This window comes from Siphateles boraxobius, unplaced genomic scaffold, assembly GCF_051911475.1.
Source record: "Siphateles boraxobius isolate OS27281-9 unplaced genomic scaffold, OSU_SipBor_1 5, whole genome shotgun sequence".
Classification (NCBI taxonomy): Eukaryota; Metazoa; Chordata; class Actinopteri; order Cypriniformes; family Leuciscidae; genus Siphateles; species Siphateles boraxobius.
Genome location: NW_027509141.1, coordinates 630,001 through 648,789, shown reverse-complemented (window position 1 = coordinate 648,789; position 18,789 = coordinate 630,001). Strand labels below are relative to the sequence as shown.

General features: G+C 44.9%; 1 protein-coding gene across 3 annotated transcripts in view; it reads left to right on the top strand.

Moving 5' to 3' along the window:
• The window catches only part of nuf2 (UF2 component of NDC80 kinetochore complex), a 162,559-nt gene that overhangs the window by 143,638 nt on the left and 132 nt on the right, over positions 1-18,789 (top strand). For 2 of the 3 annotated variants that reach the window (XR_013195016.1, XR_013195015.1), the window contains exons 3-15: positions 334-408; positions 481-557; positions 639-700; positions 2,107-2,204; positions 3,124-3,197; positions 3,275-3,368; positions 5,074-5,136; positions 8,132-8,269; positions 8,990-9,130; positions 11,752-11,927; positions 12,024-12,159; positions 18,454-18,621; positions 18,742-18,789. The exon at positions 18,742-18,789 is cut by the window's right edge and continues 132 nt beyond it. Coding sequence is in view for 1 of the 3 variants with exons in the window: in XM_077204356.1 (XP_077060471.1) it covers positions 334-408; positions 481-557; positions 639-700; positions 2,107-2,204; positions 3,124-3,197; positions 3,275-3,368; positions 5,074-5,136; positions 8,132-8,269; positions 8,990-9,130; positions 11,752-11,927; positions 12,024-12,159; positions 18,454-18,561 (1,242 nt within the window). In the remaining 2 variants the exon portion in view is untranslated. Of the gene's footprint in view, positions 1-333; positions 409-480; positions 558-638; positions 701-2,106; positions 2,205-3,123; positions 3,198-3,274; positions 3,369-5,073; positions 5,137-8,131; positions 8,270-8,989; positions 9,131-11,751; positions 11,928-12,023; positions 12,160-18,453; positions 18,677-18,741 lie in introns of those variants that run through there. The other variant, XM_077204356.1, reaches the window with a different exon arrangement.

The following is an 18,789-nucleotide window of genomic DNA, read 5'->3' as shown; positions in this document are numbered from 1 at the left end:
AAAAATGTAAATTCTTTCAGTAAATACTCTCCCTCAAGTGTCAATCCCTTAGAAGCCTATGGAGGAGTGATCCAGCTCTCAGATTTAATCCAAAATATCTTAATTTGTGTCCCGAAGATGAACGAAGGTCTTTCGGGGTTGAACAACATGAGCGAGAGTAATTACTGACATAATTTACATTTTTGTTTGAACTATCCCTTTAAGGAGAAAATACTCAGCAAATGCTGTCGACTTCTGAATTCACACATGGTTTGTGTTAAAGCATATTAAAAACACCACATAGACACATAAACAACATTAAAAGCTGGATTTTCAAATCTGTTTGTTTTTCAGGCCGAATCCATTCAAAGACTCTACATGAGAGTTTTGCAGCTGCTGTTTCGGTTCAGACCCGAGTGCCATTACACGGTGAGTGTGGGGTTCATATGCATTATCAGATCAGATCTGAGTCTCGATGTTTAATGCTCCTGTTTTCCACAGGTGCCGTTGTCTGAAAACGTCCAGTTCCCAATGCTGTACGAGTGGGTTTCCCCAGTCATGAGCGTTTACATGCGCATGTGAGTGAGAAGACTGTGTTATTCAGCATCTCTTCTGAAAGATCTGATGTTTACTTCAGCTCTAATCTACCTTTCTTTTAGGTGCCAGTTCTTACCGCTTTGTCATGTATATGATTTTTCCCTGAATGACCTGCTCAACCCCAGTAAGTGTCTTGTTTTCTCTCTAAACCGTGAGAATTAATTCTGCTCATTATTAATCATAATGGTTGTTTTTCTTGCCCTGACAACATTTTCATTGGCCGTGCCGCAAAAGAATGAAGGCAAAGAGCGGATGGTTTATTTTTAACGATGTTCAGGATTGTATAAGAGCTGTTTTTTTACTTTACTGCAGATTGTGTAGTAAACCGGGCACACTTTACTGCAGGTTGTGTTGTAAACCGGGCACACTTTACTGCAGGTTGTGTTGTAAACCGGGCACACTTTACTGCAGGTTGTGTTGTAAACCGGGCACACTTTACTGCAGGTTGTGTTGTAAACCGGGCACACTTTACTGCAGATTGTGTTGTAAACCGGACACACTTTACTGCAGATTGTGTTGTAAACCGGACACACTTTACTGCAGATTGTGTTGTAAACCGGACACACTTTACTGCAGATTGTGTTGTAAACCGGACACACTTTACTGCAGGTTGTGTTGTAAACCGGACACACTTTACTGCAGGTTGTGTTGTAAACCGGACACACTTTACTGCAGGTTGTGTTGTAAACCGGGCACACTTTACTGCAGGTTGTGTTGTAAACCGGGCACACTTTACTGCAGGTTGTGTTGTAAACCGTGCACACTTTACTGCAGGTTGTGTTGTAAACCGGGCACACTTTACTGCAGGTTGTGCTGTAAACCGGGCACACTTTACTGCAGGTTGTGTTGTAAACCGGGCACACTTTACTGCAGGTTGTGTTGTAAACCGGGCACACTTTACTGCAGATTGTGTTGTAAACCGGGCACACTTTACTGCAGGTTGTGTTGTAAACCGGGCACACTTTACTGCAGGTTGTGTTGTAAACCGGACACACTTTACTGCAGGTTGTGTTGTAAACCGGACACACTTTACTGCAGGTTGTGTTGTAAACCGGGCACACTTTACTGCAGGTTGTGTTGTAAACCGGGCACACTTTACTGCAGATTGTGTTGTAAACCGGGCACACTTTACTGCAGGTTGTGTTGTAAACCGGGCACACTACTGCAGATTGTGTTGTAAACCGGGCACACTTTACTGCAGATTGTGTTGTAAACCGGGCACACTTTACTGCAGGTTGTGTTGTAAACCGGGCACACTTTACTGCAGGTTGTGTTGTAAACCGGGCACACTTTACTGCAGGTTGTGTTGTAAACCGGGCACACTTTACTGCAGGTTGTGTTGTAAACCGGGCACACTTTACTGCAGATTGTGTTGTAAACCGGGCACACTTTACTGCAGGTTGTGTTGTAAACCGGGCACACTACTGCAGATTGTGCCCTCATACAGTTTCATGCTTTTGTTGCATAAAGTGTAAAGCTGATGTGAAACGGTCACGCTGAGCTGATTTCTTTCCTCACCACTTTCGACAGAGTTGAAGCGAACGCTCACTATTCTGAGCTCAATCCAGAACTTCCTCCACTTCCGGAAGCAGAGGCTGGAAACGACGGCCGCCCACCAGCAAAGTTTTGTAAGTTGCCGTTTTTCTTTAACGTTTGAAAGGAATATTTATGTCGTATTTTTGATGTCCACAAATTCCTAATTAATTCAGTTGAAAAAGCGTAACGTGTTACAATCATCTTAGAGAATTGTAGTTTTAGTTGTGCTAAACCTCTGGCTTTATATCATGTTGAGATTTGAGGATCTGCAGTGATGAACCTTGATGCTTGACTGCTAATCCCTTTGTGAGAGACTGAGCTTTGCAACAGATCACAGACACGTTACACACAGGTTAAGATTAAAAGCAGCATATGACCCGAATTCGGCACAATGATGTCGAAATGGCGCAATGACATGTGACGCGGGATCAGGCTGTTCCTCCTGTTGAATAAAGTGTGGTATAAACGAGTGTCTCGTCCTCCTATAATCCTGCTTTCTCTCTCTGTGTGTGTGTGTGTGTCTGTGTCTGTGTCTGTGTCTGTGTCTGTGTCTGTGTCTGTGTCTGTGTCTGTGTCTGTGTCTGTGTCTGTGTCTGTGTGTGTGAAGTGGAGCAGGACGACGCCACCAGCGCTCGCTTCACACTCTCACACACACACTCACACACACACACACATAGGTTTTGGACATTATTACTGTGTGATCAATATAAGCAGCGGTTCATACGCTCATTATCTCCAATTTATGACCAGAAATGGATAAATATTAAGTCTGCTGATTAAAACAGAACCAGTGTAGGAGAATATAGTTATTATAAACAAACAGCGGGAAACTGTATATTCGTGCAGTGTGCGCATGTCAAACAATATATCCCGATTTGAAGCTTGACACATAAAAGCGTTCATGTAAACACTGCGTTCAGATTCATCAATCGTAATGAATTCAGTCCGACTGAAACAAAGTTGTGCATGTAAACACAGCCGTGTGGTTTGAGGTGTTCTGTTTGTCAACAGCGGTGTGATATGGACAGACTCCAGGCGTACACAAGACAAATCAAGGAAGCTGAGAAGAAGATTGAGAAACTGACGTAAGTGCAGTGTTTTTTATTTAAACGTCCATTACTAAAGATGCTTCTTTCTGAGCGTATCAATCCTGCCTTCACAGAACCATTCCTCCGGAGCAGCAAGCGGAGGCTAAAGAGCTAGCGTCTGCCCTGGCAGAGCTCACCGCTAACACACAGCGGGAATACCAGGATGTGGTGAGACCTCAATGACTTCAGTTTACTAATGTAATATTACCTAAGGGTGTTTACACACACACACACACACACACGGCTCGTCTGGAGTGTTCGTCTCAGAACCTGTTGTGTGTTCTCCTTTGCTTCAGTTCGTTTAGGCCTATGAACACCGCAATCGGTGTTGGGCGGTATGAGCAAAAATCCATATTACAGTAGTTTTCTAAATTATACTGGTTTCACGGTATATGACGGTATTATTATTATTTTCAAGCATGACTGGGTGTTAACCATAGACTGTAAAAAAATATAAATATGGACGTAGTGTCCATGACATCACCCTTAGGTTTCTGAAGAGTGTTTTTGAAGCATAAAGTCGCTGGTCGCCATCTTGGAAGCGCGTCACAGTGCGTCACTCCCAGATAAACGAAAATGGGCAAAAAGGCGGGACGTGGGTGGAGTTGAGGAGCCTGGATGCTGAAACTACGCCCGCCTAGCTCGACGTGAGTTTGCTCAGGCTAAGCTAATGTGTTACTGGCCTCGCGCTAAAGTGACAGCTGACTTGAAGAAGTAGACCTAAAGCCAATAGTTAAAGTTCATGTTTTTGCCCTTTGAAATACTAGTTAAAAGACATAACTAACCGTGAGACTATGTGTATCGTGATGCATTATTCTCATGCAGTAACTTACAATATTTGCTCTGAGCGTGTGTGTGACAGTGATTCATGCGCATACATGTCAGTCAGCGCAGCATCGCACGTCAAGTTTGTAGAGAGATTTATTCAGTCCATTTTAAATTCTGATAGATATTAACTAAGAAGTTCAAGTAATGCACTAGAAATCCGCGCTCATTTAAGGGACGGAGAGAAAGCACTGACACCTGCAGGATTTCATCTGACTGTACTTTTTATTGAACACTAAAAAGTTAAATAAGCATATTATAGTCTATCTGCTCCGTAAGATCAACGGCACAGCAGAACGAGTGTGGCCTCTTTATCTTAGACGTTTTTAAATCTGAACTCCAAAAAGCAACGATATTTTCAGACATCCATGAGTGCATGTTCACAGAGGAAGACAGCTGAAGAACAGCGCTGGTTGTTCTCTCGACACTCGACAACAACGGAATCCAACGGCGTGGGCGACGGTATAAGGGCGATGTGTAATACATTTTATGAAATAATCCTGAAAAAGTACAAACACAGCAGAGATGTTCTAAAATAATGTTGAATTTGTTGACATTACCAGTCTGTTAAACTCATTTGACAAGTCGTGAGCTTAGAATTATAGGGTTCTATCTCCACTTTTGGTCGAAATTGAGTTTTTGACATAATCTTATCCATTAGGTGTTTATTAATGCCTGTGTGGTGTTATTTTTGTAAAAAAAAATTGTTGCAAGTTATTAATAAAATAGAAAGGTTCCATCTCACAAAACAGCAGGGATGTAAAAACTTTGACGCTCAATATCTCAGAACTACCCTAAACGGAGATAGAACTGTATAATTCTAAGCTCACGAAGTATAAGAAATAAACACAAGGATTGTGCATTTTTCCCTTACTACTATTTTTTTAATAGTTGTTTTAATAATTTTTATTGAATCGGAACCGTAAACTTTCTTATGATTCCTAACCCTATCCACCAACATGATGCCTGAAAACTGTTGTCACATGATCCAGTGTTTTACATGCCTTTTTTTCCCTTGTCATGTTAATTTTAAATGTTCTCTCTTTAGACTGCAATGAATGAAATGGTTGCACAGTGCAAGACTGAGATTGCTGAGATCTCACAGAAACTGGTATGTATCAGATCATTCGTTCCTTTAATTTTCCGCACTTTCAGTTTGGATGAGGGTTAAAGTCACCATTTAATGGAAGTAGCGACAGATATATGTATCATATTACAGAAGAAAAGATCTGAGTAAAACCGATTGAGGAAGAAAAAAATAAAGGGCTGGTGATTGGTTTTAATCCATCGGTTTTGGTTGTATGGAGGCAGATCTTGATGAACTTGGTTGATTGTATTGTAAGTGTGTTTCTATGGTCGCAGTTAGAGATGCACCGGTTGATCGGCTGGTGACCGGAATCGCACGATTTTCACGTGATCCGCGACCGGCCGGTCTGACGTACTCCGATTTTATGCCTGTCAAATGCACTCGGGCGCCGCATGATTAACATCGCGCAACATCAGCATCACACGTGCACACGGAACACACATGTAGGAAACCTTGTGCCCTTCATCTTGTTCCCCCGGAAACATTTCCGTTGTGGTGTGTGTTATTTGCAGCGCGTTTCTGTATTTGGTTGTGTTGTGAGTATTTGGAGCACACGCGTGTTGTGAAACTGATGAAGATGTTTTCTTAATTTGCAGGTGTTTTTTTCTATTTGCATGTGTTTTTTTTAAGTTGCAGCACGTTGAGCTCTCTCGGCCACCGTAGACACCGGACTACCACGCGAGTCTGATGGAAACTCATAACGTGAAGAAAACTTCACAATAATGATTGGGAATGTGCTAATTAGACTTGAGTGAGACCATAGACGTCTTTCGAGCTGTTGTGATCTTTTTTGTCGCTCTAATGATGCGTGACAGTCACACACATCGCTGTGAACCGATCACATGTTCCGCTTTACAGCGCCACAAAACACCATGACAGAACTCAGGGCTCGACACAACGCTTGTGCGGTACGAGGGGAATTTTTGTAAGGGCAAGTGCAAGATAATTTTAGTGGCCCGACCGGACAAGTAGCTTAGCTTTAGTGACAGAAAATAACCAGAGAAGCATCGAAACGCAAGAATGATTGTGATTTTATTACATTCAATGTAAACAGCGATTGGTAATGGGTAGTGCATTTCTGGGAACAACGTCGCGTTGTATTTGTTCCATTTCACCGACGAAAATATTTCCAAAGGGAAGCAACAGCAGCACGGTGTTTAGTTACTGAATGATTCAGCGTTTTGAACAAATCTTTTGTGTGAATGACTCAATGATTCACTAATTAAGACGGTCACTTGCCGCCACCTATTGGCAGTTTAGTTTCATGTTTAAGCGTTGCATTTTTTTAAATTTGTATATTCAAACATTTATTTAAAACATCAATCTCATAACATTATTTATTGCAGTTGTAATTTTGCAGTGCAAATTATTTAATTTGATGGGTAACAGCCCTATAGTGTCTTATTATTATTATTATTATTATTATAACTGAATTTATTGATGAAACTAAGAATTTCACATGAAAAATGATGCATACATTTAACAAGGTAATAAAAATTCTCTTTATAAAAATAATTAACACTCTGGGGTATATATCACAAATATGAAGATTTTAAGTATGTAAAATATTGCTTCAGAATAAATATATTTACACCACCAAAACATCCCCCCCTCCCGTACATGTTACAGTACTTACAATTTGCTCTGTACTGTACCTGATAGGACCCAAGCCCTGCAAACCCCCCCCACCCCCCCACCGCTAGGACCCACGGCAAAAAATGTTGTATGTTCCATGCTAAATGTTCTAGAAAATTGTAATCGGTGCATCTCTAGTCGCAGTGACTGTTGTAATTAGAGATGTGAATAGGGCTGCAACAACTAATCGATAAAATCGATTATAATCGATTATGAAAATCGTTGTCAACGAATGTCATTATCGATTAGTTGGTCTGCTTACGTCACGGGGAGCGTTTACTGGTACGCACACACACGCAAGGTCTCTCTCCCTCAGGCGCTCTGCCGAGCGCGCGCGCTACACGGTTTGGAGGTTTGGAGCAGTCTCTTCTGTCTCGCATGCGCGCTCTTGCTTGCGCGCTCTAGATTTCGGGAGTTTGAACTATTTCGCGGGCATCAGGGAGCCGCAATCAATATGCGGGAGACTCCCGGGACTTCCGGGATGTCTGTATTTTGTCTCGAGCATCAGGTTGCGCAATCAGTTCGCTCGCAACGTAAGTGATGGATTAAAATAGCGCTACCGCAGAAATAGGTTAAATTAAAACGGTGTTTACAAAGTGAAACATTAAATACAAAGGCAGTTAATAACAGCAGCAGTAAAATATTGTTTTTTAGTCACTGTACTCAGTGGTTTTCAGCGAATGCTTGTGCACTAATGCATAATTTCTCCTGTCCTTTACTCAAGCCTGTTAGCTTGCTGGGTAACGTTACCTCCATTCCGTTCTCTTTTTATAGCATTTGTCTACTAAGTTTTAATTGTTTTTCAAACGCGATCTACTGCGGCTCTACATTCACACAATTGTTTTCAGTCTTTCTATATTTATTTAATCAATTTATCCTTATATTATTCTTTTATATATTATATATAATATATATTATATTCTTTATCCTTATGTTCCTTATATATAATTCATTTTAAATAAAAATTAAATGAATTATATATTTTAGATGTTTTTAGTTTGTTTTTAGTTCAGATATTCACATCTGAACAACATGTCTGTGTAAATTTGTTTTAACAAAAATTGTGTTAAAACATAATATGTTGGATATCATTTTTTTAACAATAATCATGTTTGTCAACTTGCCATCAGCAATTATCATTAAAAACAATGCAAATATTGATATTAGTAAAACTCAATGTGTGGCTTTTGCACTTTTTAAAGTACACTTTTACACATAAATACCCTGATTTACGGTTTTATTTAGTTATAATATATAGTTAAAAAAATCTAATTTAATTTCTATCCGATTAATCGAAAAAAAAATAATCGTCCGATTAATCGATTATCAAAATAATCGTTAGTTGCAGCCCTAGATGTGAATCTTCACTTGTTTTACAATCCAGACTCAAAGGAAAGTGGATGTGGCGACGCTGAAGGATGAGATCTCCAAGTTCAAGTCTCAGATCGTGGAGTCGCCCGAAGAGCTAAAAAACGAAATGGAAAGGATGAAAGAGAGCGTGAAGAGCATTAAGATGTCAAAAGTATGTTTCATTTGCATGTTGCACACCTTCGTTTACATGAGAATTTGCTTGACAGGTTGCAAGTAACAACAGGTGTTTAACTGCAGGTCTCTGTTCTGTCACTGATTATTTGTGTGTGTGTGTGTCTGTGTCTCTCACTGATTGTGTGTGTGTGTGTGTGTGTGTGTGTGTGTGTGTGTGTGTGTGTGTGTGTGTGTGTGTGTCTGTGTGTGTGTGTGTGTGTGTGTGTGTGTGTGTGTGTGTGTGTGTGTCACTGATTGATTGATTGTGTGTGTGTCTGTGTCTCTCACTGAGTGTGTGTGTGTCTCTCACTGATTGTGTGTCTGTGTGTGTGTGTCTCTCACTGACTGTGTGTCTGTGTGTGTGTGTGTGTGTGTGTGTCACTGATTGTGTGTCTGTGTGTGTGTGTGTGTCACTGATTGTGTGTCTGTGTGTGTGTGTCTCTCACTGATTGTGTGTGTGTGTGTGTGTGTCTCTCACTGATTGTGTGTGTGTGTGTGTGTGTGTGTGTGTGTGTCTCTCACTGATTGTGTGTGTGTCTGTGTCTCTCACTGATTGTGTGTGTGTGTCTGTGTCTCTCACTGATTGTGTGTGTGTGTCTCTCTCTCTCACTGATTGTGTGTGTGTGTGTCTGTCTCTCTCACTGATTGTGTGTGTGTGTGTGTGTGTGTGTGTGTGTGTGTGTGTGTGTGTGTGTGTGTGTGTGTGTGTGTGTGTCAGGAGCTGGCTGAGGAGAGGCTGGTGGAGCTGCAGATGCTGGTCCAGTGTGCTGGTCAGGTGGAGGCAGAACTCCAGGTCCTGCTCAAACAACTGCAGGACTTACAGATTAGCATGTGCAAGACCAACCAGCAGAAGGAGGAGGTAAAGATCGACACATGCGCTTGCAAGGAGCTCTGACTTTCAATTGGAGAGTCACAGCAGCAAAAAATGTTCAGTCTGTTCACCTGTGTGGCACTAAAAATACAGTCAAAAAAGTAAATTTCTTTAACGGTACACACTAGAGGTAGACCGATAGTGGATTTTACCGATACCGATATTTAGGTTTGACCATAAATGCCGATAACCGATAATTCAACCGATATTTTTTTAAATGGATACTGGATTAAAAACAAACATAACACTCAGAAGTAAAACAGTGCTGAACTGAAATGTGCTAAATTAAATAAATATATAAATATGAATATATTAAAATAAGAAGTTCTACAGAATGAACTCTATATAGAAAATAATTTAAACATTAAAATATTACAAGTTTTGTTAGCTATAACCTAGAAACACGTAAATTTCATAGGTAACACTTTGCAAGTCGCATTTGTTAACAAGGATGTGTTAGCTAGCTTTCATGAACTATATGCATTATGCAATATACGTTTTTACTGCATGTATTAATATGAGCAATACAGTTGAACCTTTATCATTCATGTCAGTTCATAGTACATCAACTAAGGTAATAACAGATGAAATAAGAATTAAAACTCCATTTCAAATGCATTAGTAAATGTTGAAATTAACAAACTAACAATGAATAATACTTCTACAACTTTTATTAACCTTACTTAATGCTAAAAATGTAATCTTATTGTAAAGTGTTACCATTTCATATAATTCCAAAGAGTCATTCTTAAAGATGGCCATTAAAATTTAATCAAGACCTATATTACGTATACGTAATATAGCATATGTATATTCTCTCACTTTATTTGCTTCTATTTTAGAACACTTGATGATTATTTAATCAAAATAACAAGATGTATTCTAGTGATAAAAAAAAGAACTTAAATTTAACGCGTTTCTGATTTGTTTATGTTTCTGTCGGCTAACTTACATGAACATATCAATGTTGAGAAAGCAATCACGTCACTAGTTTTAAATATGTAACTTCGTCGCCTAATGAATGCATAAAAGTGACCAGCTGGATATAAAATAATGCAAATAGATGGTAACAATTGCAACATAAAACATTTGGGTCAGGTCTGCGTGTGTTTGACAGTTTAAACCACTTGAGGTACTAATGTTAGAGTCCTCTCAGCCTCGACGGCAAACACACTTCTGCTCTTTTTCTGCTGATGCAGCATCTAGTCAACAAATTAATTACTTTATAATGATATGGCAATATACTTTAGTAGTGCTGGGTACCGAGTGTTTTTTGGTACCAAGTTTCGGTATCTAAGTGGTTAATCTCGTCAACGTCAGTGAAACAATAAACATGCAGTATGATTGGCTGTGGCGGAAAAACACTAGTTTACGCGGCTGCCCAGAGGTGTGTGTGTGTGTGTGTGTGTGTGTGTGTGTGTGTGTGTGTGTGTGTGTGTGTGTGTGTGTGTGTGTGTGTGTGTGTGTGCGCGTGTGCGCGTGTGCGCGTGTGCGCGTGTGCGCGTGTGTGCGTGTGTGCGTGTGTGCGTGTGTGCGTGCGTGCGCGCGCGCGCGCAACCCAGATAGATAGAAAATATGTGGAAATGATCAAAAGTGTACCTATGTACCCGACTCGATGCCGTAAGCACACGATGCAATATTTTCGACAAGATAATTGCTGCCAAGACCGGTAACACGGTAAATCTGCACTTAAAAGCGCACAGAATACACTCGAGAGTAGAAAGTTTATCCGCCTTCGACTACAAGAACTGGAGAGCGTCACATATAAACCAAGACTCAGCGTATTGGATACTTGCCTCAAAGACATGACAAATAGTTCTATATATGTTAAAAATATGTCTACTTTTAAACGAAACAATTAGAAATAAATAGTTTGATTACCTAATCCATATAGGCGCGCGTGTTCACTACTGCAGGGATGACGAGTCAGCTTCGCAATAATCATCTTTGCAGCCAACACGTTTAGTAAACACTTGTTCATTAATAAACAATTAAAATATCTCCTTGCTATCGTTTCCCGACACATCCATAATCATTAGGCTACTTCTGCCAGTGCTTTGCGCAAGCTTCATGTGTGCTGAGCGCGAGGCATATATCCCGCACCCCAGTAGCCTATATTTAATTCACTTCACATTTATTTGTATAGCATTTTTCACAATACATATCGTTTCAAAGGAGCTTTACAGAAAATGCATGTGTCTAAATTACAATTTAGAGTGATCTGTTATCAGGGGTGAGTGTGTGTAATGCATTTCAATTAATTTTCATTCAGTTTCATTGTTAAACAATGCATTAAGTTAAGGCAGAAACAATGAGCTCATTGAAGTAAAGAATACATGTTGTTAAATGATTAGGAAACATAGAAAACTTTAGCATTGGTGCTTTTTTATAGACTCAAAATATGAGTGTAAAAAAGTCAACAAACTGAAAAAATAAGTTTTTTTTTTTAGGTAATGTTATATTGATAAAATTGGTATCGAAAAAAAGTATCGTTCAGGAACCGGTATCGAAAATTTTGTTACGATACCCAGCCCTATACTTTAGTCATTATTTAAGCATGGCATTTCTTGAGTTGTTTTTCACCTTTTTAAATGATCACTACTGTACAGGTCCAGAGATTAGCAGCCATGATTGAAACCTTGGAGAAAGAGCTGAAGAGCCTGAGCAGTGAAGAAGCCCAGATGAAGAGGGCGTTTGCCATGAAGCTCGACAAGCAGTCGAAACATCAGATCCGGCGGCAGAAGAAAAAAGAGGTCAAAGATCAGCAGGTCAAAAATATTTATGAGTAAGTAAACAGAAGATTAAGGATTAAAGGATCCTTTTGTACGACACTGCATTTGATAATACACTTCAATACATAGGCATCATTTATTTTATTCAGGCAATATGACAAAATCCACCAGAAACGAGAGGAGTTTGTGAAGAAAATGGAAGAAAGCAACCGTGAAACTAAACGGATCAAGGAAAAGATGCAGGAGCTTAGAGAAAAGTGTAACCAGCACACACAGAAAGCCCAGGTGCGTTTCACTTCTGAAGTCCGTCTCGTGTTGCTGACTGTTACAGAGCTGACTGTTATTGGGGAAATCTTCTGTTTGTTTTTCATTTAAATGGCCTAGTTTAACATTTAAAGGGATAGTTCACCCAAAAATGAAAATAAGCTGTTTCTGTGTTGAAGTCCGTGTGTGTGTGCGTGTGCGCGCTGTCCCGTTACGTTTGTGTTCCGTGTGTGTGCTGTCCCGGTACAGTTGTGTTCCGTGTGTGTTCCGTGTGTGTGTGTGTTGTCCCGTTACGGTTGTGTTCCGTGTGTGTTCCGTGTGTGTGTGTGCTGTCCCGGTACAGTTGTGTTCCGTGTGTGTTCCGTGTGTGTGTGTGCTGTCCCGTTACGGTTGTGTTCCGTGTGTGTGTGCTGTCCCGGTACGGTTGTGTTCCGTGTGTGTGTGTGTGTGTGCTGTCCCGTTACGGTTGTGTTCCGTGTGTGTGTGCTGTCCCGTTACGGTTGTGGTGTGTGTGTGTGCTGTCCCGTTACGGTTGTGTTCCGTGTGTGTGTGTGCTGTCCCGTTACGGTTGTGTTCCGTGTGTGTGCTGTCCCGTCACAGTTGTGTTCCGTGTGTGTGTGCTGTCCCGTTACGGTTGTGTTACGGTTGTGTTCCGTGTGTGCTGTCCCGTTACGGTTGTGTTCCGTGTGTGTGTGCTGTCCCGTTACGGTTGTGTTCCGTGTGTGCTGTCCCGTTACGGTTGTGTTCCGTGTGTGTTCCGTGTGTGTGTGCTGTCCCGTTACGGTTGTGTTCCGTGTGTGTGTGCTGTCCCGTTACGGTTGTGTTCCGTGTGTGTGCTGTCCCGGTACAGTTGTGTTCCGTGTGTGTTCCGTGTGTGTGTGCTGTCCCGTTACGGTTGTGTTCCGTGTGTGTGTGCTGTCCCGGTACAGTTGTGTTCCGTGCGTGTGTGCTGTCCCGTTACGGTTGTGTTCCGTGTGTGTGTGCTGTCCCGTTACGGTTGTGTTCCGTGTGTGTTCCGTGTGTGTGTGCTGTCCCGTTACGGTTGTGTTCCGTGTGTGTGTGCTGTCCCGTTACGGTTGTGTTCCGTGTGTGTGCTGTCCCGGTACAGTTGTGTTCCGTGTGTGTTCCGTGTGTGTGTGCTGTCCCGTTACGGTTGTGTTCCGTGTGTGTGTGCTGTCCCGGTACAGTTGTGTTCCGTGCGTGTGTGCTGTCCCGTTACGGTTGTGTTCTGTGTGTGTGCTGTCCCGTTACGGTTGTGTTCTGTGTGTGTGCTGTCCCGGTACAGTTGTGTTCCGTGTGTGTTCCGTTACGGTTGTGTTCCGTGTGTGTGTGCTGTCCCGTTACGGTTGTGTTCCGTGTGTGTGTGCTGTCCCGTTACGGTTGTGTTCCCTGTGTGTGTGCTGTCCCGTTACGGTTGTGTTCCGTGTGTGTGCTGTCCCGGTACAGTTGTGTTCCGTGTGTGTTCCGTGTGTGTGTGCTGTCCCGTTACGGTTGTGTTCCGTGTGTGTGTGCTGTCCCGGTACAGTTGTGTTCCGTGTGTGTGTGCTGTCCCGTTACGGTTGTGTTCCGTGTGTGTGCTGTCCCGGTACAGTTGTGTTCCGTGTGTGTTCCGTGTGTGTGTGCTGTCCCGTTACGGTTGTGGTGTGTGTGTGCTGTCCCGGTACGGTTGTGTTCCGTGTGTGTGTGCTGTCCCGTTACGGTTGTGTTCCGTGTGTGTGCTGTCCCGGTACAGTTGTGTTCCGTGTGTGTTCCGTGTGTGTGTGCTGTCCCGTTACGGTTGTGGTGTGTGTGTGCTGTCCCGGTACAGTTGTGTTCCGTGTGTGTTCCGTGTGTGTGTGCTGTCCCGTTACGGTTGTGTTCCGTGTGTGTGCTGTCCCGTTACGGTTGTGTTCCGTGTGTGTGTGCTGTCCCGTTACGGTTGTGTTCCGTGTGTGTGTGCTGTCCCGTTACGGTTGTGTTCCGTGTGTGTGCTGTCCCGGTACAGTTGTGTTCCGTGTGTGTTCCGTGTGTGTGTGCTGTCCCGTTACGGTTGTGGTGTGTGTGTGCTGTCCCGGTACAGTTGTGTTCCGTGTGTGTTCCGTGTGTGTGTGCTGTCCCGTTACGGTTGTGTTCCGTGTGTGTGCTGTCCCGTTACGGTTGTGGTGTGTGTGTGCTGTCCCGTTACGGTTGTGTTCCGTGTGTGTGTGCTGTCCCGTTACGGTTGTGGTGTGTGTGTGCTGTCCCGTTACAGTTGTGTTCGTGTGTGTGTGCTGTCCCGTTACGGTTGTGGTGTGTGTGTGCTGTCCCGTTACGGTTGTGTTCCGTGTGTGTGTGCTGTCCCGTTACGGTTGTGGTGTGTGTGTGCTGTCCCGTTACAGTTGTGTTCGTGTGTGTGTGCTGTCCCGTTACGGTTGTGGTGTGTGTGTGCTGTCCCGTTACGGTTGTGTTCGTGTGTGTGTGCTGTCCCGTTACGGTTGTGTTCCGTGTGTGTGTGCTGTCCCGGTACGGTTGTGTTCCGTGTGTGTGTGCTGTCCCGGTACGGTTGTGTTCCGTGTGTGTGCTGTCCCGTTACGGTTGTGTTCCGTGTGTGTGTGCTGTCCCGGTACGGTTGTGTTCCGTGTGTGTGCTGTCCCGTTACGGTTGTGTTCCGTGTGTGTTCCGTGTGTGTGCTGTCCCGGTACGGTTGTGTTCCGTGTGTGTGCTGTCCCGTTACGGTTGTGTTCCGTGTGTGTGTGCTGTCCCGTTTCGGTTGTGTTCCGTGTGTGTTCCGTGTGTGTGTGCTGTCCCGTTACGGTTGTGTTCCGTGTGTGTGTGCTGTCCCGGTACAGTTGTGTTCCGTGTGTGTGCTGTCCCGGTACAGTTGTGTTCCGTGTGTGTTCCGTGTGTGTGTGCTGTCCCGTTACGGTTGTGGTGTGTGTGTGCTGTCCCGTTACGGTTGTGTTCTGTGTGCTGTCCCGTTACGGTTGTGTTCCGTGTGTGTGCTGTCCCGGTACAGTTGTGTTCCGTGTGTGTGCTGTCCCGGTACAGTTGTGTTCCGTGTGTGTGCTGTCCCGGTACAGTTGTGTTCCGTGTGTGTTCCGTGTGTGTGTGCTGTCCCGTTACGGTTGTGGTGTGTGTGTGCTGTCCCGTTACGGTTGTGTTCTGTGTGTGTTCCGTTACGGTTGTGTTCCGTGTGTGTGCTGTCCCGGTACAGTTGTGTTCCGTGTGTGTTCCGTGTGTGTGTGCTGTCCCGTTACGGTTGTGGTGTGTGTGTGCTGTCCCGGTACAGTTGTGTTCCGTGTGTGTTCCGTTACGGTTGTGTTCCGTGTGTGTGCTGTCCCGGTACAGTTGTGTTCCGTGTGTGTTCCGTGTGTGTGTGCTGTCCCGGTACAGTTGTGTTCCGTGTGTGTTCCGTGTGTGTGTGCTGTCCCGTTACGGTTGTGGTGTGTGTGTGCTGTCCCGGTACAGTTGTGTTCCGTTACGGTTGTGTTCCGTGTGTTTGCTGTCCCGTTACGGTTGTGGTGTGTGTGTGCTGTCCCGGTACGGTTGTGTTCCGTGTGTGTGCTGTCCCGTTACGGTTGTGTTCCGTGTGTGTGTGCTGTCCCGTTACGGTTGTGTTCCGTGTGTGTGTGCTGTCCCGTTACGGTTGTGTTCCGTGTGTGTGTGCGCTGTCCCGGTACGGTTGTGTTCCGTGTGTGTGCTGTCCCGTTACGGTTGTGTTCCGTGTGTGTGTGCGCTGTCCCGGTACGGTTGTGTTCCGTGTGTGTGCTGTCCCGTTACGGTTGTGTTCCGTGTGTGTGCTGTCCCGTTACGGTTGTGGTGTGTGTGTGCTGTCCCGTTACGGTTGTGGTGTGTGTGTGCTGTCCCGGTACGGTTGTGTTCCGTGTGTGTGCTGTCCCGTTACGGTTGTGTTCCGTGTGTGTGCTGTCCCGGTACAGTTGTGTTCCGTGTGTGTGCTGTCCCGTTACGGTTGTGTTCCGTGTGTGTGTGCGCTGTCCCGGTACGGTTGTGTTCCGTGTGTGTGTGCGCTGTCCCGGTACGGTTGTGTTCCATGTGTGTGTGCTGTCCCGTTACGGTTGTGTTCCGTGTGTGTGTGCGCTGTCCCGGTACGGTTGTGTTCCGTGTGTGTGCTGTCCCGTTACGGTTGTGTTCCGTGTGTGTGTGTGTGCTGTCCCGTTACGGATGTGTTCCGTGTGTGTGTTGTCCCGTTACGGTTGTGTTCCGTGTGTGTGTGTGCTGTCCCGTTACGGTTGTGTTCCGTGTGTGTGTGTGTGTGTGTGTGTGCTGTCCCGTTACGGATGTGTTCCGTGTGTGTGTGCTGTCCCGTTACGGTTGTGTTCCGTGTGTGTGTGTGTGCTGTCCCGTTACGGTTGTGTTCCGTGTGTGTGTGTGCTGTCCCGTTACGGATGTGTTCCGTGTGTGTGTGCTGTCCCGTTACGGTTGTGTGTGTGTGTGTGTGTGTGTGTGTGTGTGCGTGCTGTCTCGGTACAGTGTGTGTAACGTCTGCTTCTCTGCAGGAGATCTACGAGCGTCTCCTCTCCACACTGGAGCAGTGTGTGTGTGTGTGTGTGTGTGTGTGTGTGTGTGTGTGTGTGTGTGTGTGTGTGTGGTCCCGGTACAGTGTGTGTAACGTCTGCTTCTCTGCAGGAGATCTACGAGCGTCTCCTCTCCACACTGGAGGTGTGTGTGTGTGTGTGTGTGTGTGTGTGTGTGTGTGTGTGTGTGTTGTCCCGGTACAGTGTGTGTAACGTCTGCTTCTCTGCAGGAGATCTACGAGCGTCTCCTCTCCACACTGGAGCAGTGTGTGTGTGTGTGTGTGTGTGTGCTGTCCCGGTACAGTGTGTGTAACGTCTGCTTCTCTGCAGGAGATCTACGAGCGTCTCCTCCACACTGGAGCAGTGTGTGTGTGTGTGTGTGTGTGTGTGTGTGTGTGTGTGTGTGTGTGTGTGTGTGTGTGCTGTCCTGGTACAGTGTGTGTAACGTCTGCTTCTCTGCAGGAGATCTACGAGCGTCTCCTCTCCACACTGGAGCAGTGTGTGTGTGTGTGTGTGTGTGTGTGTGTGTGTGTGCTGTCCCGGTACAGTGTGTGTAACGTCTGCTTCTCTGCAGGAGATCTACGAGCGTCTCCTCTCCACACTGGAGCAGTGTGTGTGTGTGTGTGTGTGTGTGTGTGTGTGTGTGTGTGTGTGTGTGCTGTCCCGGTACAGTGTGTGTAACGTCTGCTTCTCTGCAGGAGATCTACGAGCGTCTCCTCTCCACACTGGAGCTGTGTGTGTGTGTGTGTGTGTGTGTGTGTGTGTGTGTGTGTGTGTGTGCTGTCCCGGTACAGTGTGTGTAACGTCTGCTTCTCTGCAGGAGATCTACGAGCGTCTCCTCTCCACACTGGAGCAGTGTGTGTGTGTGTGTGTGTGTGTGTGTGTGCTGTCCCGGTACAGTGTGTGTAACGTCTGCTTCTCTGCAGGAGATCTACGAGCGTCTCCTCTCCACACTGGAGCAGTGTGTGTGTGTGTGTGTGTGTGTGTGTGTGTGTGTGTGTGTGTGTGTGTGTGTGTGTGTGTGTGTGTGTGTGTGTGTGCGTGCTGTCTCGGTACAGTGTGTGTAACGTCTGCTTCTCTGCAGGAGATCTACGAGCGTCTCCTCTCCACACTGGAGCAGTGTGTGTGTGTGTGTGTGTGTGTGTGTGTGTGTGTGTGTGTGTGTGTGTGTGTGTGTGCGTGCTGTCTCGGTACAGTGTGTGTAACGTCTGCTTCTCTGCAGGAGATCTACAAGCGTCTCCTCTCCACACTGGAGCAGTGTGTGTGTGTGTGTGTGTGTGTGTGTGTGTGTGTGTGTGTGTGTGTGTGTGTGTGTGTGTGTGTGTGTGTGTGTGTGTGTGTGTGTGTGCTGTCCCGGTACAGTGTGTGTAACGTCTGCTTCTCTGCAGGAGATCTACGAGCGTCTCCTCTCCACACTGGAGCAGTGTGTGTGTGTGTGTGTGTGTGTGTGTGTGTGTGTGCTGTCCCGGTACAGTGTGTGTAACGTCTGCTTCTCTGCAGGAGATCTACGAGCGTCTCCTCTCCACACTGGAGCAGTGTGTGTGTGTGTGTGTGTGTGTGTGTGCTGTCCCGGTACAGTGTGTGTAACGTCTGCTTCTCTGCAGGAGATCTACGAGCGTCTCCTCTCCACACTGGAGCAGTGTGTGTGTGTGTGTGTGTGTGTGTGTGCTGTCCCGGTACAGTGTGTGTAACGTCTGCTTCTCTGCAGGAGATCTACGAGCGTCTCCTCTCCACACTGGAGCAGTGTGTGTGTGTGTGTGTGTGTGTGTGTGTGTGTGTGTGCTGTCCCGGTACAGTGTGTGTAACGTCTGCTTCTCTGCAGGAGATCTACGAGCGTCTCCTCTCCACACTGGAGCAGTACCACAAGCGCATCGAGAGTGTAGTGGTGGACACAAATGCAGACGCCCTGAAGATGAAATCGCAGTTCTAGAATCCTACACTTATTTCAAGTTCTTACTTTTGTTGAAGTCTGTCTTGTTTCATTGTAAATGTGTATGTTTTTTGTTAATTAATTTTCAATAAAGTACAGCTATAATAGAATTGTATCATGTTGTGTTATGTGTCAAAGTGACTTGTGGTTCAGACAGATCGGTATCGGTCTTGAATAAAGCGTTTATTGGGTCCTGCTTTTTCAAACGAAGCGTTGAGTGACTGAAGA